Source organism: Cottoperca gobio, chromosome 21, assembly GCF_900634415.1.
Source record: "Cottoperca gobio chromosome 21, fCotGob3.1, whole genome shotgun sequence".
Lineage (NCBI taxonomy): Eukaryota > Metazoa > Chordata > Actinopteri > Perciformes > Bovichtidae > Cottoperca > Cottoperca gobio.
The window spans coordinates 17779255-17802370 of record NC_041375.1 but is presented as its reverse complement, the minus strand read 5'-3'; the positions used below and the strand labels follow the sequence as shown (position 1 = coordinate 17802370).

The following is a 23116-nucleotide window of genomic DNA, read 5'->3' as shown; positions in this document are numbered from 1 at the left end:
GAATGTGCATGGTGGAGTCACAACATTATAAACAATCCATATTCATGTGTTGACACCTGAGCATTTGAGGTCTGTTGACAGGTGAGGCCCTGTGAGATAATAACGTCACCGAAGTGATTCACATCGTTCATCACGTCACATCGTCTCTCAGCAAGTTCTAGCAGAGATACACGGAGGAAATATTGGTGAATGTAGTTGTCATGATGGGCAACAGCATACCTAAGAATCAAGAAAATCTTTGCAGAGCTCCATTATATATAAAGTGATCAGCCATATAAGTCTGAACGACAAAGTTATCCCCTGCCTCCCCACTAATCAGATAAATATCCCGGTCGTCAACAGAGAAAGCCGGATCTTTGACTAACTAGAAACCTCTGAGTCGACCTCTGGGTGTTTTTTTAGCTGCATGGCTCAAAGGATGTAAATATCAGTCTGTCAGTCCTCCACTTTAGTTCGGACTAAAATATTTCAACAACTGTTGCCATGAAATGTTGTAGACATTCCTGTTCCCCATTGGATGAACTGTGACTAGCATGCTAATACACATATCAAACATGATGTACTAAACATCAGCAGGTTAGCATTGTCATTGTGAGCATGTTAGCATTTAGCTCAAAGTGCAGCCTCACAGAGTCGCGAGCAACGGTCGTGTCTCGATGGAAACCCTCGATTAGCTAAACTCTCGCGACGCGGTTAACGTTTGGCATTGAGCTCGAATGGTTAAGGTAAGTACAGGTCTTCTGGTAGCGAGTTTTGCACGAGTTTGATAGTTTCCGCAAATCTAGGATAACCATCTTGACGCGACTCTAGCGTAGCAGTAGACTCTCAGTCTTATTCCTTAATAAAAACCATTGGCTCTGAGACCAGCTGAGTGTTTTCAGGGACACTTAATTGTAAACTGAACTAATATTAAGCCCGCCAATGATCTTACACACACACACAGAATAATGAATTATGTTCTTCTACTGGATTAAGGAGGGAAACGTACTTGATGAAACTGAACTACAGGCTTTTACCATCACACATCAGTCACATCTAAACATCAAAGCTCAACATTAGAAATGACAGACAACCAAAGATCCTATGCCAGAGTTCTTATTACTCATGTGAGTCAACAGAAGCTATAGACTTTTGTGCAAGCTGTCATCCTGTACGTTGTCCTCATGGTGAAATAAATTTATCCAATTACTCTTTGCCTAATCAGGCTGTTTTGGTTCCTCTCCTCTTGCAGAGGTACTCCACAGTATAAACAGTTCACTTACGCCGCACAGAAAGGGGCTAATCAGTGGAATTATTGTTTTGCTGCTCCAATTTACCAGCTCCCTGTTCATCACTGATTGGAATGAAAATGTGCTATTGTGTCTGCATGAATTTAGAAAATATAATGCAAGGTAATCATTTTGTTAGCTGCAAGAATATACATATATTATAAACAAGTATGATGTACAGTTTTGATACACTGTGTTTCAAATGGAAAAATACATTTCTGTTGTTCAATTTAGAGCATACAGTATTAATGAGCAGCGAAGAAGAACAGGTTCACTTGGTTAATAAAACTCTCATGATTGGTATAAATCACTGTTAATGAAAGCATGAGAAACGACTATGTCAGTCCATTTATTACAATGTTTAAACACCTAGAGCAAGCACAATCATTTCGTAACACATTTCTTATTTCTTAAATAAGTAATCACCGGTTTCTAACTATTGTTATACATCGCTTATAAAAAGCTGATAAATCAAAATTTCAAAGAGGCTTTCACAGAGCAGGAGCAGCTGATCGCTCACTATTTAGTCTTCAGCTGACACTCTCCTCTGACTGCCACATATTCCAAAGTAATTTGCTTTAATTAATTTCGCCTAATTTAACATTCACATCTACTTTTCCGCCGTCCCATTCAAGGCTTAGAGCCAGAGAACAAATGCCCGAGGTGAAAGAGAGGAGAGAAATCTGAGGGGGCAATCTCCACAATTAGTCCTTTAACAACTGGGTCTGGGTAGGGCTCTGTGAAGACAGCTCTTATGAGTCTTCGGCGCCACACAAAAGCCACATGCAAGACAGTTAAAACGCACAAAAAAAAAGAAGAAAGAGGTTGGAAAGGCCCGGTTTCAGGAGTCAGGTTTGTCTTACAATTTGAATTTTACTGCTTCATTTCAAATAGGGTATGTTTTGAAGACACTATTAACAGGTGCTCCTTTATTGACAGAACAAAAGGATTAGTCTCTAGAGGGTGAGTGGTGTTCAATGGCCTGATTAGGGATCAGGCTAAGCTCTGCAAAATTATGGACTTACAGCGGCACTGCAGGCTGGTGCAGCCTGAGAAGATATAACTCCAGGCACTGACATTTGAAAAACATTTAGAAAAGGGAAAGAAATCTAAGAAAGCTAATTGATTGTAGTGGCTTTGTTAATGTTTTTAATATTAGCCTCACCATGCATAATGTCACTGTAACACATTTAAGAAAATAGTTTTCAATACAAACAAACAAAGAAAATGTGCAATCTATTTCTAGTTTGTACAAGTTTAACACCTCAAACCAGCTCAAGCTAGTTTATATCATTACTTTTCTGTCAGGGACACAGACAAGGCAGTCATCTGAGTCAAGTCAAGATCAATACTGATTGAGCTGCTTCCTCTGATGTTACTACCTGGGAGGATATGTGGTCAACATAATTCAGTTAAATTACAGTATTCATAGACTTCTCACTTCCTGCGCATGTTTTCACACGCAGGATGGGTACGAGCACATCTAAAGCACTTGCATTCCTCGTGCTGCTTTTAAAATGCTCATGCAAACTCAGTGCTGCAATTCTCCTGGTATTCTGAGCAGTAAAAGCTATTTTATGAGTCTGTCAGCACATTATGGATGTCTTCCCAACACAGAAACACTGGCAATGCACATGAAGGTATTTATGTTCATTCAGGAAATATCTTCTTGACATTCATTTTTAGGATACATGAATTTGACAGCAATTTGTAGTGCGCTGCTTCTGTAACAGAGTTTGTGGCATATTTAGCTGTTTCTTTGGGTATGTCAATTATGGCAAATATATTGGCTGCTAAAAAGCAGTTTGACACCAGAAAATGGTGGGTTTGAGGGAAACACTCATGTTTTCAACTTTATCCCATCTTTCAAAGTAGATCACAGTGAAATCACATAGCTCGATAGTATGAATATCTGTACCTCACTACGTGTCTCCAATTCCTATGTAATCTACTGTCAACTGCAGTGTCTGGTACCAAACTGAGTATTAAAGGTGCATCTTTCCAAAATGTTTGATATCACTGACTGAAAAGAAAGACTACATGCAGGGGAAAGCCTGATGTGTGCAGTTAAAAAGTGTAGGCTCCAGTTTTCATTAACCAGGAAAACAACAGTGTTTATTCCCCTTATCATTAACTTAACCTCTGTCATTCCGTTTATTTTGTTAAACCGCGGCACACGAGAGTGTCTTGATTGAAAGGAACCGTCATATGCACACCGCTGTTGTCCCACATCATTCAGAGAACAAACCTTTTTAGATCCTTAACTACTATAGTGCTGCTGATTGCACAGGCACCGGCAATTTCCTAACCAACCGCCACCTGAACAATGATGTGTTCAGCTTTCAGGCCCTCCAGCCTTTCAAAGGTGAATCATTTCACAGTTTGGAGCGAGATCTCCATAGCAACTCCTCTTTGAAGGGTTTAGAATCACCATCCAATAATTCTATGATCATCGGGCCTTGCCATTCCCAGTGGTTCTTTTCACAGCGGACAGGGAAGGGGGGCACGAGGAGGAAGCCGGAAGATTCTACAGTCTATTTCAGGCAATTCATCTTGCAGCCCCATTAGAATTCAAAATATTGCGACCTTCAATCACCGGGCATGTTATCTGGAGCCGTGGCGATCTCCAGTCAAGATGGGTAGACATTTTGCTCTAATCATCCACGATGAGTGGAGGCTGACAAAAACTCTTCACTCTCGCTGAAGCAAAATGCTCATTTAAATGCTGTGACAGCACCTCAACACATCCCCGAAAACACACAAAGGGAGGATGATACCCACAGCTAAATGATCTGGATTTAGAATTGCAGTATTGGTTGAAACAACAACTAACATATGCAAAAGTAACACATACAGGGAAGCTTATTTCTCTGATTGATTTGCAATGTGACATTACCATTTCTCTTCTCATCTCTAAGCTTAACAAGACGCATCAGTGAGGCAGGTGATAGGACCCAGTGCAACATGGTGTATTTATGTTCAAGTGTGGCGTAGGAAGTGAGTCGCTTGCTTCTTATAAACCTGTTAACTTTGATACAACAGAGAGAATCGTGGCTGAACATAAAAAAGAAACAGATAAAGAAACAATATGATGAAGACTTACATGCCACAGTATATGCAATAACTGTAAGAGTGTAACTATTACTTAGAACAATTTTAAACAGTGTCTTCATAAAAGCTTCAACAATACTGCGCCCACAGAAAACAATATTTCATGAAGGCTTCAGAGGTCTTTGACAGCCCATTGTTGTTGTACTTATATACACAATTACTGTATATACTCTATAGCAAACACTGATTATACCAAAGTTACTATTCAAAGATTCAACATGAGGAATGATGGATTAATATGAGAAATGTGTTCCAGCTATAATAAACGTGTTATGTAAGTGAGCTAAACTTGGGGAAATGTTTGTTCAATAAAAAAGTGTTGCCCAGCTAATAACATGCATAATATTTAAATAAACATTGTGTAGGATACATCTGTTAATATTCTTTATCATATTCTAAAAAGTCAACAATGAATCTATCCTCCTTATAAGTATTGTATTTGTACCAAAAGCCAGATATACAGTAGAATATTCCTCTGTGTCACAGATCTCTATTATTACAAACATTTATGAACCACATTATTCCATTATTGAGTGAAAAACTCCTTCGAGGCCACTGTCGTTTAGTGCGAGTCAATCCCACACACACCATCCTGGTGCTGAATATATCCACCAGTTTACCAAATGTGAAGTAACGCACTGTTAAAAATAATCCCAAACTAACGCACTATTTGCCCCAGTTTAAGAAACGTGTGTTTATAACCACAGTGCCCACTTGTTTAGGAAAAGTTACTCAGACTTTTGTTATTAAGATGAAACTATATGTGTGCACTGTAGATCCGTCTTCAGTCGTATAGGTAGGGAGGTCTGAAAGTAGTTGTGAAAGTATGAAGTTCTCTAAAGCATTGCTGGTTTATTCTTATCATAGGATTTGTTGACAATAAAAAAAAACACTTAATGCGTCTCAATAGTGAGGACCTGCACTATGACATATATGAATGAAAGAAGATGTCACCATTAGGCAAAGCAACACATGATCGTTTTTGTGACTAGGTGTGTTGGACCTACAACATCATGTCACAATGATAATAATAATAATAATAATAATAATAATAATAATAATAATAATAATAATAATAATAATAATAATAATAATAAGCTTTATTTGTATAGCACCTTTCATACAATAATTGAAATTATTAAATTAAAAATAGTATTAAATAGCAGCATAAAAATATTAAATAGCAGCATAAAAATAGCATTAACAATAGTATTAAATAGTAGCATAAAAATAGCATTAACAATAGTATTAAATAGCAGCATAAAAATATTAAATAGCAGCATAAAAATATTAAATAGCAGCATAAAAATAGCATTAAAAATAGTATTAAATAGCAGAATAAAAATAGTAAAAGTGGAATAGGCTAATACCGTAGTTAAGAGATAAAATAGCAGCTTTAATAAAAGTATTTAAATGAGTTTAAAGTGGCATAAAGTAGCAGCATGAGGAGTTTGAGAACATGTCATAGTCATGCCTACCTATGTTTTCACTATTAGTTTTCTATGTTCTCGCTCAGCTCTATAATTAGCACTGATAACTACGGCATGATTTTGTAGGCCTTGGGAGGATCACTCATTTTTAAAGTAAAAACTACAATTCTAATAGGTACCATTAGTCGTATAAATTAATACATCAACGTCAGCAGCTGAACTGCTGAGAGATTCACTCGTTGCCTGATCTGTTTAGACAGTGACACACATGGAAGTCACTGGGCTGCGCGAGGTGTTTTGGATGTTTGTCAAGTTTGAGAATTTGTGAGTTGGTGAGTGATAAGGCAGAATTCCTGGAGGCCAGCCATCACTGGCGTCAGAGAGGAGGCAGCTTGGCCATAAATCAGCTCTATCTGAATAGTCAATCCAGTTTGTTCATATCGCCTGTAGCTAAACAATCAGTTTGATTTGTTCACTATAACAGTGTTTGTGTATTGTGGGCTGACTTCTGACATATTTCAAGGTGAGTGAGGTACAAATGTTGTCGATTCGTTGCTGACTAACTTGAGCCCCGGCAACCAATAACTGAAATAGACAGCTAGCACCTAGCAACACTCCCAGTGTTAAAGATCTGATGCACAAACTAACATACAGCAACGAAAACAAACTAAATACAGTTGTTAACATTTTCAGATGCAGTAAACAATTATTACTTATGTTTGTTTGCATGGATATTCATGCACAGGAGTCAAATAGGTCTTTATTTAATTAGTTGAAACACATATTTCCATGAGTCTGTCAACCATAGTGTTTTATGAAGGTGTTTTCCAGGTATCCAAGACTGCAAACCAACTAAACAAGTAGCTCATTGGTCTGTTAGATGTTGTACAAGCTGCTGTTACCACAGCTACAGTTGCTGTAGAGACAAGTCTGGATTTACATTACAGTGACTAATAGATTATTCTCTGTTTGTAATAATCTTTGCAGATTTGTTACATGTTCTTTTTCTTTTACATCTGTAATTCTTTCAGTCTCTCTTTCAAATACTCAAACCAGGGTTGATGTTTGTAGGCGCAGCGGAAAGACCAACAAAGACGGCTTTGATGAGTTTCATTTTGTTTCTGTCGAGTTTGAATAAAGTGTGTTTTAAGATGATCAGCGAGGTAAAGTTACTGTCGTCTGACTGGAGTTTAACGGCTCTGAGGAGAGCAAACTAATTGTATGTATTTGTACGTTAATAAATAATAATATTTGTCCAAATCTATGTTGATTTTATTTATTACGTATTAAGTTCAACAAGTGTCACATTTTATTTTTAATGCCTTAAACAATCGACTAACAGACCAATATAGAGGACACAGCAATGTAACATCTCTACCGCTCTGTAGCGAAGTTCTCATGTCATTCATCAGGTTTTATTTGCGTCAAAACTTCCACCACTATTTTATAAAATGGGAGAACTTCCTCGTGTCTGGTTAAAGCAGTAGAGAATGAGAGGGAAGAACCGTAACTTAACCAGGAGTTCAGGTGCTGAAAGCATGAATATCACAGCGAGAGAAGCGTCTACGCCAAAAATAACAGCTACTTTACAGTCGGCTGCCCACAACCACAGCCAGTCCCTAAAGATAAATGTGCTACACCACAGTTATCCTAAGGCTGGATTCTTACAGAGTGTCGTGCAACCGTAAATAAGTCTTCATTAGAAGTGAACCGAAGCATTCCTGCAGAGATGAGGGGGGACACTGTGTGAGCATTCAAACATCTAATTGGTGGAAACCAAACATCTGGGAATAAGGCCAGGTGAGCTGGCAGAGTTTCTAGCGGGGAACAGAAGAGCAGATGAAGTAGAACATGTCTGTGTCTTTTCTCAGACCGTGAGGATCCCGCCATGTTCCAGTCACTGCAGAAGCACTGGGAACACTTAGCCTGCAAACCATTTTGGTATGAGACCAGGGAACACCAGCCATTCAACGGAATCAGCTTTCAGGATGTCATCAAGCGCCTTAATAGTTGTTGGAAGGTATTGTTGAAAGCAAATCCACTGTTTACACAGGCTTTTCAAAGTCATTAGGGGTTGAAAAATATTCATAACGTGCACACTAGTGGTGGAAATTTGAGACACCAAGAGGAAAACTCACTAAGACCACTCCCTGGAAAAAGTTTAATCTTTTTAAAAGATGTAAATACACTAGGTGGTAACCTATTTCACCTTCATGCCTTTGTGAAACTTGTTGCTCTCAAAGTGTACAACTTCTAAATAAAGGAATTCAAGCAAATACAGGGAATAAAAGGACAATATAATAATGAAACGGCAGAAAATCTACATTGATCTCTAAATATTTACACAACTTCCACACTTTTTACTCACAAAGTGAAGGTCAATTGCTTGTGTCTAACAGTGTCATGTTACTAGCGTTGAGCATCTCTCTGTAGTATCTTCATAAACCCTTCTGCTAATTTCCAGACAAAAAACATACCACCCATGACACAAAAAAAACTGTGATCCTCCACAACTATATAAACAAGCTATATAAAAACAGTGGCTTCAACTTTGCAGTCTGCCTGACACCAGAGAGATATAAATAGAAAAGCAAAACCAGCTATGTTTAATGGTTAACTTGTGAAACATACCACATTGTTTCCAAGGACTTCACAGGAGTGTAAACAATAACATGCCAGAGCAGAAGGATTTAAGTATACACACGCAGAAGAAGCTTTCGATCTTCCTATTTCTGATTATTGAAGATGTTTGTTTTCTTTGTGTGAGCAGAAACAAAAGAGTTGGTTTTGGGAGAGGATCTGGCACACACACATTCGACCCATATCAAAAGGAACTGTGGGTGTTGTTAACCATGTACATTATGATATTAAAAATACATATAACCCACATATTGTAAGTCAAACATAATGTATATATCACATCATGTAAATAAATATCTCAAAAAGTGGGCAAATCTCAAGAAAATTAAAAGACTATTTTAGGTAATTCTGTAATATTTGATGTTTTCCTTACTGTCAAATCTCATGAAAAGACCAAAACCGACAATGAACTGGTCGTACTAATTGAATGTGTGTGATATAGTTTATTCCCCTGTGCCATAGACCTCTAAACACAGTCAGCTACACTGTTACACTGGTTACATGTTCCTTCAATACCATCAACATAGGCACTGTAGCCTATTTTGAGTCAATCCCTAATACGCTGTCTTGCGGCTGTAAATACTCACTAGTGCAACACATGTGTATTAATCCGCAGCTGAAAATAGTCCCCCACAAGTACACTATATACTTCTCTTTGAGTGACGTTTGTTACAAACTACAGTGCCCAGCTGTTTTGGGAAATCACATTAACACAACAACAACTATATATGTATGATCTGTTTTAGAATAACGCCAGCCTTATCTTTAACTTAAATCTAAGTCATTAAAAACTGCACTGACCGTTTACCTCACAGTTCTTGTCCCCTCAGTAAATCATTACCTCGTATTACAGTGGGTCCAATTCCACTTCTCACAAACTACAGAGTCAGAGGCTATTTAAAAATGGCAGGAACAAAAGTGATACACTTGTCAGTGATGCAGAGAAATAATTGGGGAACAAAACAGCAAAACGGCCTTAATCTTAACCCTTTATATCCGAACGCTCCATTCCTGCCCCCAACAAACGATCAGTAAACAAATGTAAGCATTTATTTCAGTGTAATTATTCTACCGTGTAACACTTTAATTATTAGACACTGAATTGTGTTGGACAAAGACCATGTCAGAGACACAGTTAAGGGAGACCTGGAAAGTTATGTTGTCACCAGTATTATACACAGTAGTAATAGTCTTTATATAGTTTGATTATTTTGTTCATAGGCTACTTATTATTAGAAATATATGCAGGGTGTAAAAGCTAAAAGGAAACTTTCATCTTTGTTTATTAATAACTTACTTACCTCCACCATAGCCAAGCATAATCAAAATTGACATTAGGAATCACATACATACAATATTACGTGGTGCTCCTTCTGAACAGTCTTGTTATGTTCCCAAACCTCAGAATATGATGCTGATTGTGTGAAGCCTAAACTACGCGTAGACCCTTTCATTTCTGTGATTCTCATTCAGGGAGCCTCATGTGAGGTTTGATCTGACTTCATTCATCCTGACTGTGATGTTGATCTCTGCATGCACCACACAATGTGCCCTACCAGCAAAGCTGTAGCACAACTAAGTCCTTTACTTCCAAAAAGACTGGGGCCATTTAGTGCAACCAAATGTTGGCAACTGCTTTAGCTACAGTGTATATCGATGACATGAAATCCTCTAATTGAGAGCAACCCTCGACCTGTGACTCACGTGTAAAGTGGAAGATGCCGTCACAGGCGCTGATGTGGGACAGGAAGGCGTTTCCCAGGCCTTGACCAGCATGAGCACCTTTCACCAGGCCAGCAATGTCAACAACATTAAGAAATGCTGGAACTTTGATGCAACCCAGGAAATAAAATGAAAACAGATCAGCCACTTCAGACATTAAACATTATCAATGCTATTTACATTAAAACAGAAGCTGCTCGCGTTGTGCTGCAATCCAATACAACGTCCTGTAAAAAGTCCTATGTTTGTTAGTCTCAGTAGTTTCATGAAACAGCTGGGCACTGTAGTTTTTAGTAAATGTTACTCAAACAGGAGTAAAGAGTACATTTGCTGGGGACTACTTTCAGTCCTGTATTAATACACATCTGGTGCTCCAGAACTTATGGCAGCAGAGCGATGCATGTTGGATTTACTCACAATAAACTATAACGCCCATGTTCACAGGCAACTTTTGTTAGTAGGATCAAATAATTGTTGGTTTTGCTTTTTTCATGGGATGGGATTTGTTCTAATATGTAGGTAGGGTAGAGCTGCTTTTATTTGTATGGTTGATAGTGTATTTACTTATCAGTATCAGTGGAAACTGTCCTGCATGTATTTAAGTTACAGCTAAGAAGGGCAGAGCTGAGTTCAAGCATGCTAGTGAGATTCATACTGGTCATGACCGTAGTTCTTGTGACTAAAATTCATGTACTGAAATGATCTGAGCTTTTCAACATACCAATTCTTGTCATTCAAAAAGGGATATCTCGCTTCATCCTGCTTTAACAGCCTCTATAAATGCATATGATAACCAGGTGATGGAGGTTCAGATGCTCCAGCTTTTTTCTAAACAGAAAACCTTGGAGTAGAGCACCAATCATACATCGTACAAAACTGGCAGCTACATGTCAACAACATTGTTATGTTTTCTCATACCTATTGCAAGAAGACCGTCAGCGACTACAGATCTGAAGTGTGAATAATAGGTGAACGATGAGACCCCATACCTGGGAGGTTTGTGGAATTGGCAGAGGAAATCATAGCGTTCATCTGGAATGGGCACTCTGCTTTCATTTGGGTCAGTGGTGCAGAAGGGGAAATGTTCAGCTGCAGCCTGACTCTTTGTCAACACGTTGAAAAAGGTTGACTTCCTGAAAATAAAAACAGGAGTGAGGTCAATCCATCTCCGAGTGCTGGTGTGCAGAACCTGATGGTTCGATAGCATGGACCTGAAACAGTTCAGCAAATTATGCAAGGCTTTTTTTTCCTTTTGTGCACAAGAAGGAAAAGGTTACTCTAATGGATTGAATATTTGGGCTTTTGAATCAAAAATACTCTATGAAATACTTTGCCCAATTACAAGGTCAGATAATCCCATAATAGATCAATTGTACATGGAATCGAGGGGCAAATTACATTTCTGATGGATCTCAGCTGTTGTACGGGATCAGCCAAACGCCGCCTCATGTTGTGATCACAGAGAGATTTATTTTCTATGGCACAAGCAGATCAAGTGTACTTCAAAATGTACAGACAATGGCAAGGGTCTAAGAGTAATAATGGCATGGCAGTTAACTATAATCCCGGACGTTCCATTTTTATCCCCTCACTCGGTGAGATGATTGTTTGCTAAATCCTATAGGCATGAAATTGGTCAAGATTGTTAAAGTGCATGCAATAATTCCTTATGTAAAGCGAAAATGTTTTTCAAACATACTTGAAGGACATTATTGTGTCACCTTGGGGTAAAAAGAAAAAAAGGAAAGGAAAGACAATCCACAGTAACACTATAACCATCATCAGCTGTGAAAATGTTCTTAATGAAATACATGATTACACAGCAAATGACCTTCGAAGCAGAGTGTAATATGCTGGTCGAAGGGAGAGGTGAAGTGTATTTGCAGTCAGACTTTAGTGTGGTTTTCCACTAGTGGGTGGTAGAAACTCCTTCTTATAGGGAGGTGAGACCTATAGAAATGACTGGGACAAATATCAACCTAAACCCTTGGACTGGGTTCACTAGGAATGTTGCAGAGAAAAATATGTATTGTAAAATACAATGAATACAGGAGGATAGAGCAAACTCCAACAGCTGAGGAAGACTGATAAGTGGCCTCTACGTTAATACAGGCTGTGAGGTCATAGAAATGTGAACATTTACAATTACAGTTTTTCAATAAAAAATCCAACTGATCAATGTCTACTTAAATATTACAAACATGCATTCAGTTGTTATTAAGTGGAAACATTGGATACACTTAATTAACTATGGTTTTTCACCAAACATCACTTTATTATTTACTACCATTGACAAATAATGAACAGCTGTGGCCTGGAATCAAAATATGTCCTTCTGCCCGGGAGTAGGGGGATAAGAGAGGGGTTTTTTTTCCCCCATAGAAAAAGTTGATTGAGAGCAAAATAAAAAATTAAGATGGAAGAGGAGAAAGATGATTGAAGAAGAGAACTGTACAGTCAATGCACACACAATTCAAATGTGTGATTTGACTCCCTAATCACACACATATTTTCCCACATAGATTTATTTCTTCATAGGGGTCAAAGGGCAGGTGTCTGTGTTTTTATGTTTCTAATAAACTACATGACCCTTGTTATGGATGATATTTGTATTAACAACTGTTCGTATCAAAAGATCGTAGATTATCTGTTTTACTGGTTGAATGGCTCGTTAATCTTAATCAATTTAATTCAGTTTCATAAATGACACGGTTAGATAGTTTCACACTATCTATCAACTCTGAATAAAAGAAAAGTGAAAATGCAGGCAGACTAATGAGCTACAGTTTGAAAAAGAAAAGGATTTTTGTTTGCCTTTAAAAAATAAAATTAATATATACAGGACTGCACATGTATATGGGCGAATGTTGGAATATTGATTTATTAAACACATTACATGGGGATTTAGGGCCTTTTATGCAATAATCTAGAGATTAAGTGTTCACATGGGCTTCTTCTACTGCATGAATGCATTACGAGTTACACAAGGCAGACTGAGCTGATGCACTAAAGGCAATATACTGTGCATACTTTACAATGTGTCCCAATAAGGGGTTAAATGGATAAGAAAGAGTAAACTTTTTCATGCCTTTGAGCAGAATGTGCTGGTCTCAGTGTAGAAATAGCTGCGAGATTGGTTGAATCACACTCTCAAAATTCTCATCTGTGTGAATAATGGTCAGTTACGTCCAACTAACAGCAGGCTGGCATTTCAACGTGGTTCATTCATGAAGAAACCATGGGAGGGTTGAGGAGTTGCACTTTGACACAAATGAGGTATGGCAGGCCACAACCTCAATGAGGTCTTTTTCTTATACCAGGAAGAATTTGTGGTTTTGCTGCGGTAAGAAAAGAAAACACTGGACTCGAGAGAGTTGGATTTTTGTGCAATAAGCTCAAATCTAACCAAACAGTTTAGCCACACTGCATGTGTAGAAGCACAAACAGATTCTAGACAGAGGGTTCATTCATCATTATCAATATCCAGTACCTGAATATATAATGACATGAGTCCTGTGAAAAATACCCTCAGCCTGTCGACAGTTTATTTGAAACAGCATATGCGGCTTCAAGTTCGCTGATCCAGTACAGTCACTGGAAAACATCTCGACATCTTGGGACTTTCTGTCCTTTCCAAACCTGCAGTTTCCAGCTATTATAAAACGTTTGAGGCTACTTGAAAACAACAGTTCTGACTCAAAAAATGTTTTACGGAGCTGCAAAAAGATGAGAACCTGTCAGCTGAGCAGAAGATAACCTATCACTGTGGCCCAGTCCTGTAGCTCAAATGGGGCTACATGTAGGGTCTGCCCTGTCATTACGCTCTGTCACTGGCGTTGCTGAAGGTCTTGGTAGATGCTGACAAGGGGGATTTGTCTGACCAGGTCGGACATGAAGACAGTGTGTCAGCCTCCAAACACACACTGTGGCCCATGCAGTACAGATTCTTGTCAAGGTTTCTAACCTTACCGATACAAATCTCTCACAGACAGAGTAACTCTTCGACTCTCAGGTCCATATTTCAGAGAAATTTAAAATATTCCTAAACTACCTCACAATTCACATGATTGATTAACTAACAAGAACACTTTAAATAGACTTTTACATACTACCGATTTGCTGCATCTATGCCTTAAGTAGTTTGTTTTTAAAAAGGTACCGTCTATTTAATTTCATTGTGCTCATTGTCAACTTTATTTACATATACACCCTTACCATTAACATCATATATGCACCATCCTACTCCCCGCATATATTAGTATAATTTGATATAGAAGAAAGGGACAAGAGACATCCTGCAGCCTTCAGTTCATTGTGGTTGTGTCATAATTGCAAGACACCAAAGCTTATTTTGCACATTAGAACTATTCTTGTAATCGTAAAAACAAAAGTTAAAAAGAACACAACAGAGCATGTTTATGATGCTGTCCTTGCTGGACTTGTTTTCAGTGACATTCAGTTTTAAAATTAGATTTATTTCCTGTAAATTGCAATTTGATCAATCTTAAAATATAGAAAAACTGCTGGTGAAGGTTGCAAGTAATCTTCTACATAATAATGTCATTAAAGCGCAACAGCGTACCTGTGAGACTGGAAGCTGATTCAAGCCCCTACGGGCAAATAGCCATGTTGGATTCTTAAAGTAAGTGCGATTAAATGCAGGTATAATAGTGTCTGTCAGATTAAATCAGAGAGACGGGTTGCTTTGAACATACAAGTAAATGTTATACCATTTCCTGAAAAACGGTATTTCATGTATTGCAGTAAATGTGAAGTCTCTGTCGATATGATTTGTAGCAGCAGAGACTGACCTGCAAGGTGGCTCAGTTGTACTGCGAGCCCTGTGTTTGTGTTCACTTTGTGATGAGATTCCTCAGGTTTTCTCTTGCACTTCAAAGCCATGCAGTGAGGTGAACTGGAAAATCTAAATGACTGTGACAGTGACTTGAGTATGTGATTGACCAGAGCGCTGGATGTAGCCTGACCTTTGACCGGTGCATGAGTGATAAGTGTGTATTTAAAAAAAAACGATGGACAACAGGGTTGGTCAATGCTCTTCATTCATTTAACATGCATTCATAGCGGCGTCATAGGTTCATTCTTGCTTGCTGACATACAGTTTTATACAAATTCAGATGGATCATGACATATTCTCATCAATAAGATGTCAGAAATAGAATAGAAACAAACTGTTTTCTTTATCTGAACACACACTGCTATGATAATGAACCTCACATTCATGAATCCAGTACACATACAAAGTATATTTTGTAAAACGATTTGTTAAAACTAAGATTTTTGACTCTTTGAGGTCACAGGTTTACCTTCAATCATAACACTTATCTGCTATAACACCCTAACACGGTATAATAAAAAAAATCTTTTTTAAGTTTAAGCAGCTCACACACTTCTAATTAGACGCAGGGAAGGAAATAAGAGTGTTGTGGTATTTGAACATTGGCTTGTATGGAAGTGGTTCCAGACACCGAACGGCCTCAGGAACCCTCCTCTGGTTTAAGGAACAATGAAAAGTAGCATGATTTTTTTGATCATGATCATGCTACATGTCATTTTGCTTGTTGAGGTGTTCACAATGTGTTGAAAGCTGCTTTTGGAGAAACTAGAATAACTCAAAGTTGTCTGTATATGTAAATTCACAATGTTTCTTTAAATCTAATTTCTACTGTTTAGTCATGCATTCTACTGTACTCAGCTTACATCCTGCCTTACATGCATTTATATTTATGGCATCATGGGAGGCAAACATAGTTCAGATGTGGATAGAGCACATGCTGGTGCATGCGGTGTGAATGGTGAGAAGGCAACACTATCTATGCAAATAAAAACCTGTTACTTACCCAACATTGGGCAGGCCAACAACTCCTATTTTCAATGAAGTGCCAAACCTTCCAATCAGTGGCAGCGGCTTTGTTGCATCCTCTCCCTTTCCCTAATAAAGACAATGTGGAGACGTCTGCAGTCAGAAGGAGCCAAATACCATTACATAATCGACAACGCATGCTTATTTTTGAATGCAGCTATTCCTCATAATCTGCACCTTCTTTGGAGCCATTTCCCACTGTTAGGTTTTTGCTGACTTCCACAACTGCTCACCAACTCGGAGAGGAAAACACCACATTGACAGTAAATGTGCCAAGCTAGGTCCTCAGATGTAACCAGTCGACTGCACCTCAACTGGCTCGCTCCCCCGTACTCAAAATAGAACATGCAGCCTCTGGAAATGAAATGAAAGTTGACACTGTAAGCTGGCAAGCTGACCTGTACTTCCAAATGTAGCTGTCGATAGTATCGATGCAGGTTGATGAGCTGCTGAGAGATCGATCTCACAGAGAACTGTGGGTTGAAATGTGTGCATTCAAAGCGTAGTTAATCTTCAACAGAGGCTTGACTGTGTTGTCAACAGCTGCCTGCTTTCTATTTACATTTGAATCGTCTTGACAGTCGTCTCACTGAAGACATCCACAAGTTGCGTCTCTATACTGACAGGTCTGAGCAATTTGACCATTTCCCTTTTTATTTTATAGCGTATTGACTTCATACAGCAATAAATCCTATCGGCGAGCAGTTTATTTTGCAGTGCACTTTAATGTATATCAATTGTATTCCAATGATGTTGTCTCTATTTACCTGCCACCAAAATAAACAACGACCTAGCAACCTTAAAGTGCAAGAACACACTGATGGAAAAAAGGCAGATGAGACACAGACATTGTCATTTAAAGCTACAAAGAAAAAATACTCTCTTTATCATCATCTTTGCATTTTACAAAAAGCAACACAATAAATGTTACAACCCAAAAATATCTGTAAGAGAAGGAAGATATTCTAAGTAAAAGCATATTGACGAAATATTCATACTTCCCCACTTTTTCTATTTAATGAGCGTCCTCTGGTGATACACGTGTAAATTGTCAGACAACACTGTACAGCTTCAGCGCCACAGAAACAAAGTAAAACATCCTTACACTCAGTTTCCCCCAAATCCCCCTTTGAGAGAAACAGGTGTAGCCACATGAGCACACGAAATTACGACAATTAGTTAAATGTCCTCAAATAAACTTCCCTCAGCAGAAATACAAATGAAAGCACACAGGGGCACAGCCAAATACCATTGCCCAATCCAGCAGCCTGTCTGGTTTAAAATGCTGAAAATGAGGCTTTAATAATCTGGATTTGAGGCAAGTGAGGCTGGCTTTGTAGAAAGAATTCAAATGAATAGGTCTGAATTAATCATTTATCTTTTGTTGATGGATGCACCCCCACTTAAACTCATCACAATACATGCAGAGCGTTTTGTTCGACCAAATAAATCATTCCCATTGTTTAAGGTACATTGATCAATCTAATGGCTTGTAATAGGCTCCTAATTGCCACAGAGAAGTGCTCACGAATAGAGTCCAGAATTACATATTCAACTCAAAATTCTCACTTGAATGACAAGGGGAGATCATGTTCACCCCTTTTGTCCCAAGTAAACATCTTCTGAAAAATCACTATTCTTTTATTTTCCTAGGTTAATGTGACAAACACATTTCCCTCCATATCATTTTAAGGCAAGGCATATAAAAATGTATTTGCTGGTGTATAAAGACTCTGTGATTCCTGCAGATTTCTTTGTTTGGATCATTATTCCAATCTGAACGGCCATGCTGCTCCTTATTATGGTTTAATACGACACACATAATAATGCACACAAGAATATTAACATGTGAACAAACTGACTGAATATTGTAATATGTTTATATATATATATATATTATCAATGGCGACTAAAATCGGTGACATCATATTATTTAAAAAAAAATGATGTTAACTTAATTATAGTGAAGATTTATCGTCCGATTTTTTTAATACAATTAATCAGAATGAAAAGAAATGCCCTTACATTGTTACTTATTAACGCTTTTTTTTGTCAACTTTTTTTATTTAGAATATACATTTTACACTGTGAACTGCACTCTTGCAACATGATTAAATTGTCTTTGCAGCGCTCAGTATGTGATGAGACTGATTTTTATTCACCCTTCTAAAGGTGGTGGTTTTGAACAAATTGCGCCTGTGATGACTGGCAGCATTCATACTCTATAATGGAGCATTATTTGCCCGTTTTGAATACTGTAATGTAATCTTTCGGCCAAGCCTTTCTCTGGAAAATTGCTTTAACTTTTAAAGGGATGATGGTTCACGTCAGAGGAGGTCAATTTTACATTATGTCATTATCCCTAGGCGTTTTAACAAGCTCTGTGCTATGCGGGCTTATGCAAGTGTGATATTAAAAGAAAAAGAAAAAGAGTCGCTAGTATAGGAAAATTATTAAAACAGAGCACCCTCTTAATTGTGCAAAATTTAAGAAATGAGTGATTAGTGTGGCATTACATTTTATTTCTCGGATACAGGACGGGCACCGTGCCTCCTGTTAAAGCAGATTAATGGAGATGACTGGCGGCCTTACAGCAGGCATCACCTGGAAGCGGAAACTTTTTCCGCTTATAAAATACTTGTCTTTTAAAAACACATCTACCACACGTGCTGATAAAGCAAGCTGTCATTTTTAATTAACCCCTCACCTGCACTCCCTCAACAAGTAAGCAGGGACTGTGTACGCGCGAACGGCACGACCACACGCACGAGCGCAGACGCGCGAAGATTTATTTTGGCTGGAAGTAAACAAACGGTATGTTAGTTGATCCATTACGAGTCACAATCTGTTTTTTCCTTTATGTATTCACGGACACGTCGGTTTATTCAGCCAGCTCATAAATGATCTCACGGCGGTTGGAGAAGTGAGGTATCAGAGTTTCTGTTTCTAGACTTCTTTACCAAACTTTATTTGTGATTTTACAATATGATGACACTTATAATTTAGGATAGAGCATATTACCCTCGAGCATTAACTGTACCGTGCCTAACATACTGCAGCATGCACCGGCTACACACACTGTTCTGATAAAGTCATCAGCAACATCAGCGTCCCTCACATTGTTCAGGATACGATGTGTTTAAATAGCAACAATTTCACAATGACGTGTTGCGCATGATCTGAATATTGAAAATCAGAAGGGAAACCTGGAACTACACAGTGTCACCACAATCCACAAATGCTTTAAATGAGTGAAAAGCTTACCTTTTGGAGAACTGACGTGTGAACTCAATTCTGCAATGAAAGGAGACATTGAACCTTCGTGTGAGAATACATAAAAATAACTGTATGTATTAAATAAAAAAAACCCAAATCGTGTCTTGTATGACAGACTGAGCAGAGGCTGCACAACAGATGATTGACGGCGGGGTTTTTGGTGTTTCTGTCTGTGGTCGGGTCTCTCATTGGCTGACTTCGTCCCCTGCCATGAATGCAGCTTTTAGATTGGCTGCGCGTCCTCGCCAGCTGTACTTCAAAGAACACGCTCTCTACAACTAGGTAGTGTTGGGAGCTGCGAGCCAAGAGAGACACCGTGTGACCTGAGTCAAACACGGTGAGTCTGAATCAAATTGGAGCCGTATAGCATTGCAATCGCGAACTCTCTCATCCCAGCACAGACCCTGGATATGGCAACGTCTATACTTGGGGTGAGTCCGACTTTGTATTTATGCGCAAAAGTTGTGCGTAAAGTTATTGTAGTCTGCTCTCCTCTGCATCTAAAAGTGCTTTCTGCTTACATAAACATGCGTGCTTTCAAGTTTGCAGAAATGATCTCATACTGTGTTAATTACTCGTTATTTATTATTTTAAATAAACAGTCGAATGGCGATGAAGGCGTCTAGATCTGTGTTTAATATGTTCTACCGACTGTATGATCACAGCAGATATCTGACGCAGTCAATATTCTGAGAAAGTTTTAGAAATGTTAATCATTATAACTTGTGCGCAGCTTTTATTTGTATGTATGGCATACGCTTGTTAAAATGCGATGCTCCTCTCTCCAAACACGTTCATCTCAGCTGAAAGTATACTTTTAATAGTTACAGTTGTTATCGTGTATTTGTTAGGCTTGTATGATTTCGAATCAGTCGTCTGCCCAAGATATCCGGGTTAAATTAAAAATATGTCATCAAGAGATGTTGCCCGTTTTAAATCCAACTTTTGTTGTGCGTGTTTCAGGAAGAGCCACGGTTTGGAACTACGCCTCTAGCTATGCTGGCTGCAACTTGCAACAAAATTGGTAACACCAGTCCTCTTACAACTTTACCTGACTCGAGCGCTTTCTCAAAAGGTGGATTTCATCCGTGGAAAAGATCCTCCTCCAGCTGTAACTTGGGATCCAGTCTTCCCGGTTTCACAGTAGCAACAAGCCGCGCGTCGTCAGGACTAACACCGACCAGTGGCACAGGCAACAGCGCCTTTTGCTTAGCCTCCACCTCCCCGACCTCGTCTGCATTTTCCACAGAGTACAGCGGTCTGTTTTCCAACTCTGCCAGCATCGCATCCCAAGAGTCTGGGCAGTCAGCTTTTATCTCCAAAGTCCACACATCAGCAGACACTCTTTACCCGCGGGTAGGGATGGCGCACCCGTACGAGTCGTGGTACAAATCCGGTTTCCACTCGACCATCTCTGGCGATGTTGCCAACGGTGCGTCCTCGTGGTGGGATGTCCACACTAACCCCGGGTCGTGGCTCGATGTCCAGAATCCTGCAGGCACCCTCCAGACCTCACTGCATACCGGGACACCTCAAGCCATCCACTCCCAGCTGAGCTACAACCCGGACTTCTCCTCGCTGACGCACTCTGCGTTTAGCTCCACTGGAATCAGCCCCACTGCGTCTCATCTACTGTCCACCAGTCAGCACCTGTTAACACAGGACGGTTTCAAAACAGTCATCCCCACTTACACAGACGCTTCTGCCGCCAACGCCATGATTTCTGGGGGCAGTTCAGGAATAAGTAGCTCCTCAAGGTCGTCCCGGCGGTACTCCGGCAGAGCAACATGTGACTGTCCGAACTGCCAGGAGGCTGAGCGGCTGGGACCCGCCGGGGCCAGCCTGCGCAGAAAGGGACTCCACAGCTGCCACATTCCCGGCTGCGGTAAAGTGTATGGAAAAACATCTCACCTCAAAGCGCATTTGAGATGGCACACCGGCGAGCGGCCTTTTGTCTGCAACTGGCTTTTCTGTGGCAAAAGGTTCACTCGGTCCGATGAGCTCCAAAGACACCTTCGCACCCACACCGGCGAGAAAAGGTTTGCTTGCCCGGTGTGTAACAAGCGCTTTATGCGGAGTGACCATTTGAGCAAGCACATCAAAACGCACACGGCCGGTGGAGGAGGCAAAAGGGGGAGCGACAGTGATACCGACACCAGTAACCTGGAGACCCCGAGGTCCGAGTCCCCAGAACTTATTATGGACGGGGTAAATCCCAGAATCACTCTTAAGGATCCGTCTCCTCACGACGAGCCCTAATGAGGCTTCACACAAAATCAAACCACATTCAAAACTGCACAGCATTGAAAACGGGTCTTATTTGACACACAATAAAAAGGAGAAAATATTTCAAGAAGCGAATGCAAAGTCTAAAACATATATTCTCCACAGGCGTAACGAGTATTTCATTCGTAAACCCATCTAAAGAAAACAGTGATTTACTGTAGGCCTTTGGGGATTTTTAGGGGCAACTTGAAAACGAAATGGATGTTTGCTAAGGGTGCGCGAAACCTGTTGAACTTTGGTTGGACAATGTGAGTTACATCTTGTATATTGACGACTAAACTGTGTGTTATTTTCATGTAAATGTTAGGCTATGATTGTTTTATTCGTGTTGGTATCCTGGAAATCAGGGAGTTTACTTTCGACGCACTTTGTGGATATGTATGTACACAGCTTTTTCAACTTTGGTTAACCATTTTATTTCTTTGCTAAAAAAATATCTATATATAAATGTTTACCTGTATAAAGTCACACGTATAAGACTTTCATTTTATCGTAATTAAAACATCTTAAAAAAAGGCTGTAATTGTGTGATGTAGATTTTATATTGGTTTTGTTGAATTATTTGTTAGATTTTAATTTGAAAAATATGTTTTATTTAATTTTGAAATTTATTTTAAAACGTGAGTGGTGCTCATTGGCTATGTTTCTTTTAAATCACCTATAATACCTTGACTTTCACTATTTCCCCCTGGAATAAATCAATGTTTAATGCCCCGGAAAAAAACATTTCATGCCCAAATGAAAATCTTGTTAAATGGTATTAATTATGACTTGGAGCACATTGCAGCCCCATGCGTCTTGTATTTGCGATTAGGGATTCGTGTCTTATCAAATATCTAATTAATCTCCGAGACATCTTTTGTTCAGTTTCACTTTATCGGGGGGTTTCCAAGGGGGTTTGACGACAAAGGGCCCTGAATATTTATTCTAATTGTCCAAATTAACTGCTTTCATTTGCATACCAATCGATGAACCGAGAATAAGGATATGGCGTCTTTCTCTTTGCCAGAAGCCACATAGATGTTATGGGAACAGTTTTTTAAACTTTAGAAAAAGAAGGGGCAAAGAGTCACATGCAAATGTTTGAATTTGAAATGCTCTTTGCTCAGCGCAGTCAAATGGTGCCTGCATGTTATTTGAATATCAGTGGCCCCTCGTATTGAAAGGGTTCAAGGATGCTCTCTGACTTCTTTGTGCTTACCCAGTGCAGCGTCCGACTCTCAAAGAAAAAGCCGGGGAATAATTACAGCGTGAGTCCAGGACTGGGAATACGTCAGGGGAAAGCATCTCATCCAGACACCCTCTTTTTTTTTTGAAGAGGATGTTAAATTGACCAGAAGGCAATAGAGGGAAATTATTTTCATTTCCTTTTGTGCAACAGCGGCTTGAAGGAAACGGCCAGATAGTGAAAACTACCAAATAGATAGCACATTTGAAATTCATCAAAATATAAAAGCTAGAAGCAACACTTAAATAAACAATGTTGAAATGTAAGCATTTAG

General features: G+C 39.2%; 2 protein-coding genes across 5 annotated transcripts in view; one reads left to right on the top strand and one right to left on the bottom strand.

Annotated features, from left to right (window-relative positions):
* The window catches only part of LOC115026333 (obg-like ATPase 1), a 43777-nt gene extending 23280 nt beyond the window's left edge, over positions 1 to 20497 (bottom strand). For 2 of the 4 annotated variants that reach the window (XR_003834287.1, XM_029459117.1), the window contains exons 1-5: positions 20380 to 20497; positions 19317 to 19346; positions 16230 to 16406; positions 16030 to 16121; positions 11090 to 11304 (exon numbers count right to left, since the gene is read on the bottom strand). Coding sequence is in view for 3 of the 4 variants with exons in the window: in XM_029459117.1 (XP_029314977.1) it covers positions 11090 to 11304; positions 16030 to 16121; positions 16230 to 16244 (322 nt within the window). In the remaining variant the exon portion in view is untranslated. Of the gene's footprint in view, positions 1 to 10153; positions 10277 to 11089; positions 11305 to 16029; positions 16122 to 16229; positions 16407 to 19316; positions 19363 to 20379 lie in introns of those variants that run through there. The other 2 variants (XM_029459118.1, XM_029459119.1) reach the window with 2 other exon arrangements.
* sp9 (sp9 transcription factor) lies at positions 19622 to 22132 on the top strand. Its single transcript, XM_029459116.1, has 2 exons — positions 19622 to 19759; positions 20292 to 22132. The coding sequence occupies exons 1-2, from the start codon at positions 19739 to 19741 to the stop codon at positions 21585 to 21587; spliced, it is 1317 nt and encodes a 438-aa protein (XP_029314976.1). The 5' UTR covers positions 19622 to 19738; the 3' UTR covers positions 21588 to 22132.
* The last annotated feature ends 984 nt before the right edge of the window (positions 22133 to 23116 follow it).

Bases quoted from the DNA above. Each gene is read 5' to 3' on its own strand.
- sp9 (XM_029459116.1), top strand. From the start codon at position 19,739: ATGGCAACGTCTATACTTGGG. The intron at 19,760-20,291 runs GTGAGTCCGACT...TGCGTGTTTCAG, and splicing joins TGGCAACGTCTATACTTGGG to GAAGAGCCACGGTTTGGAAC.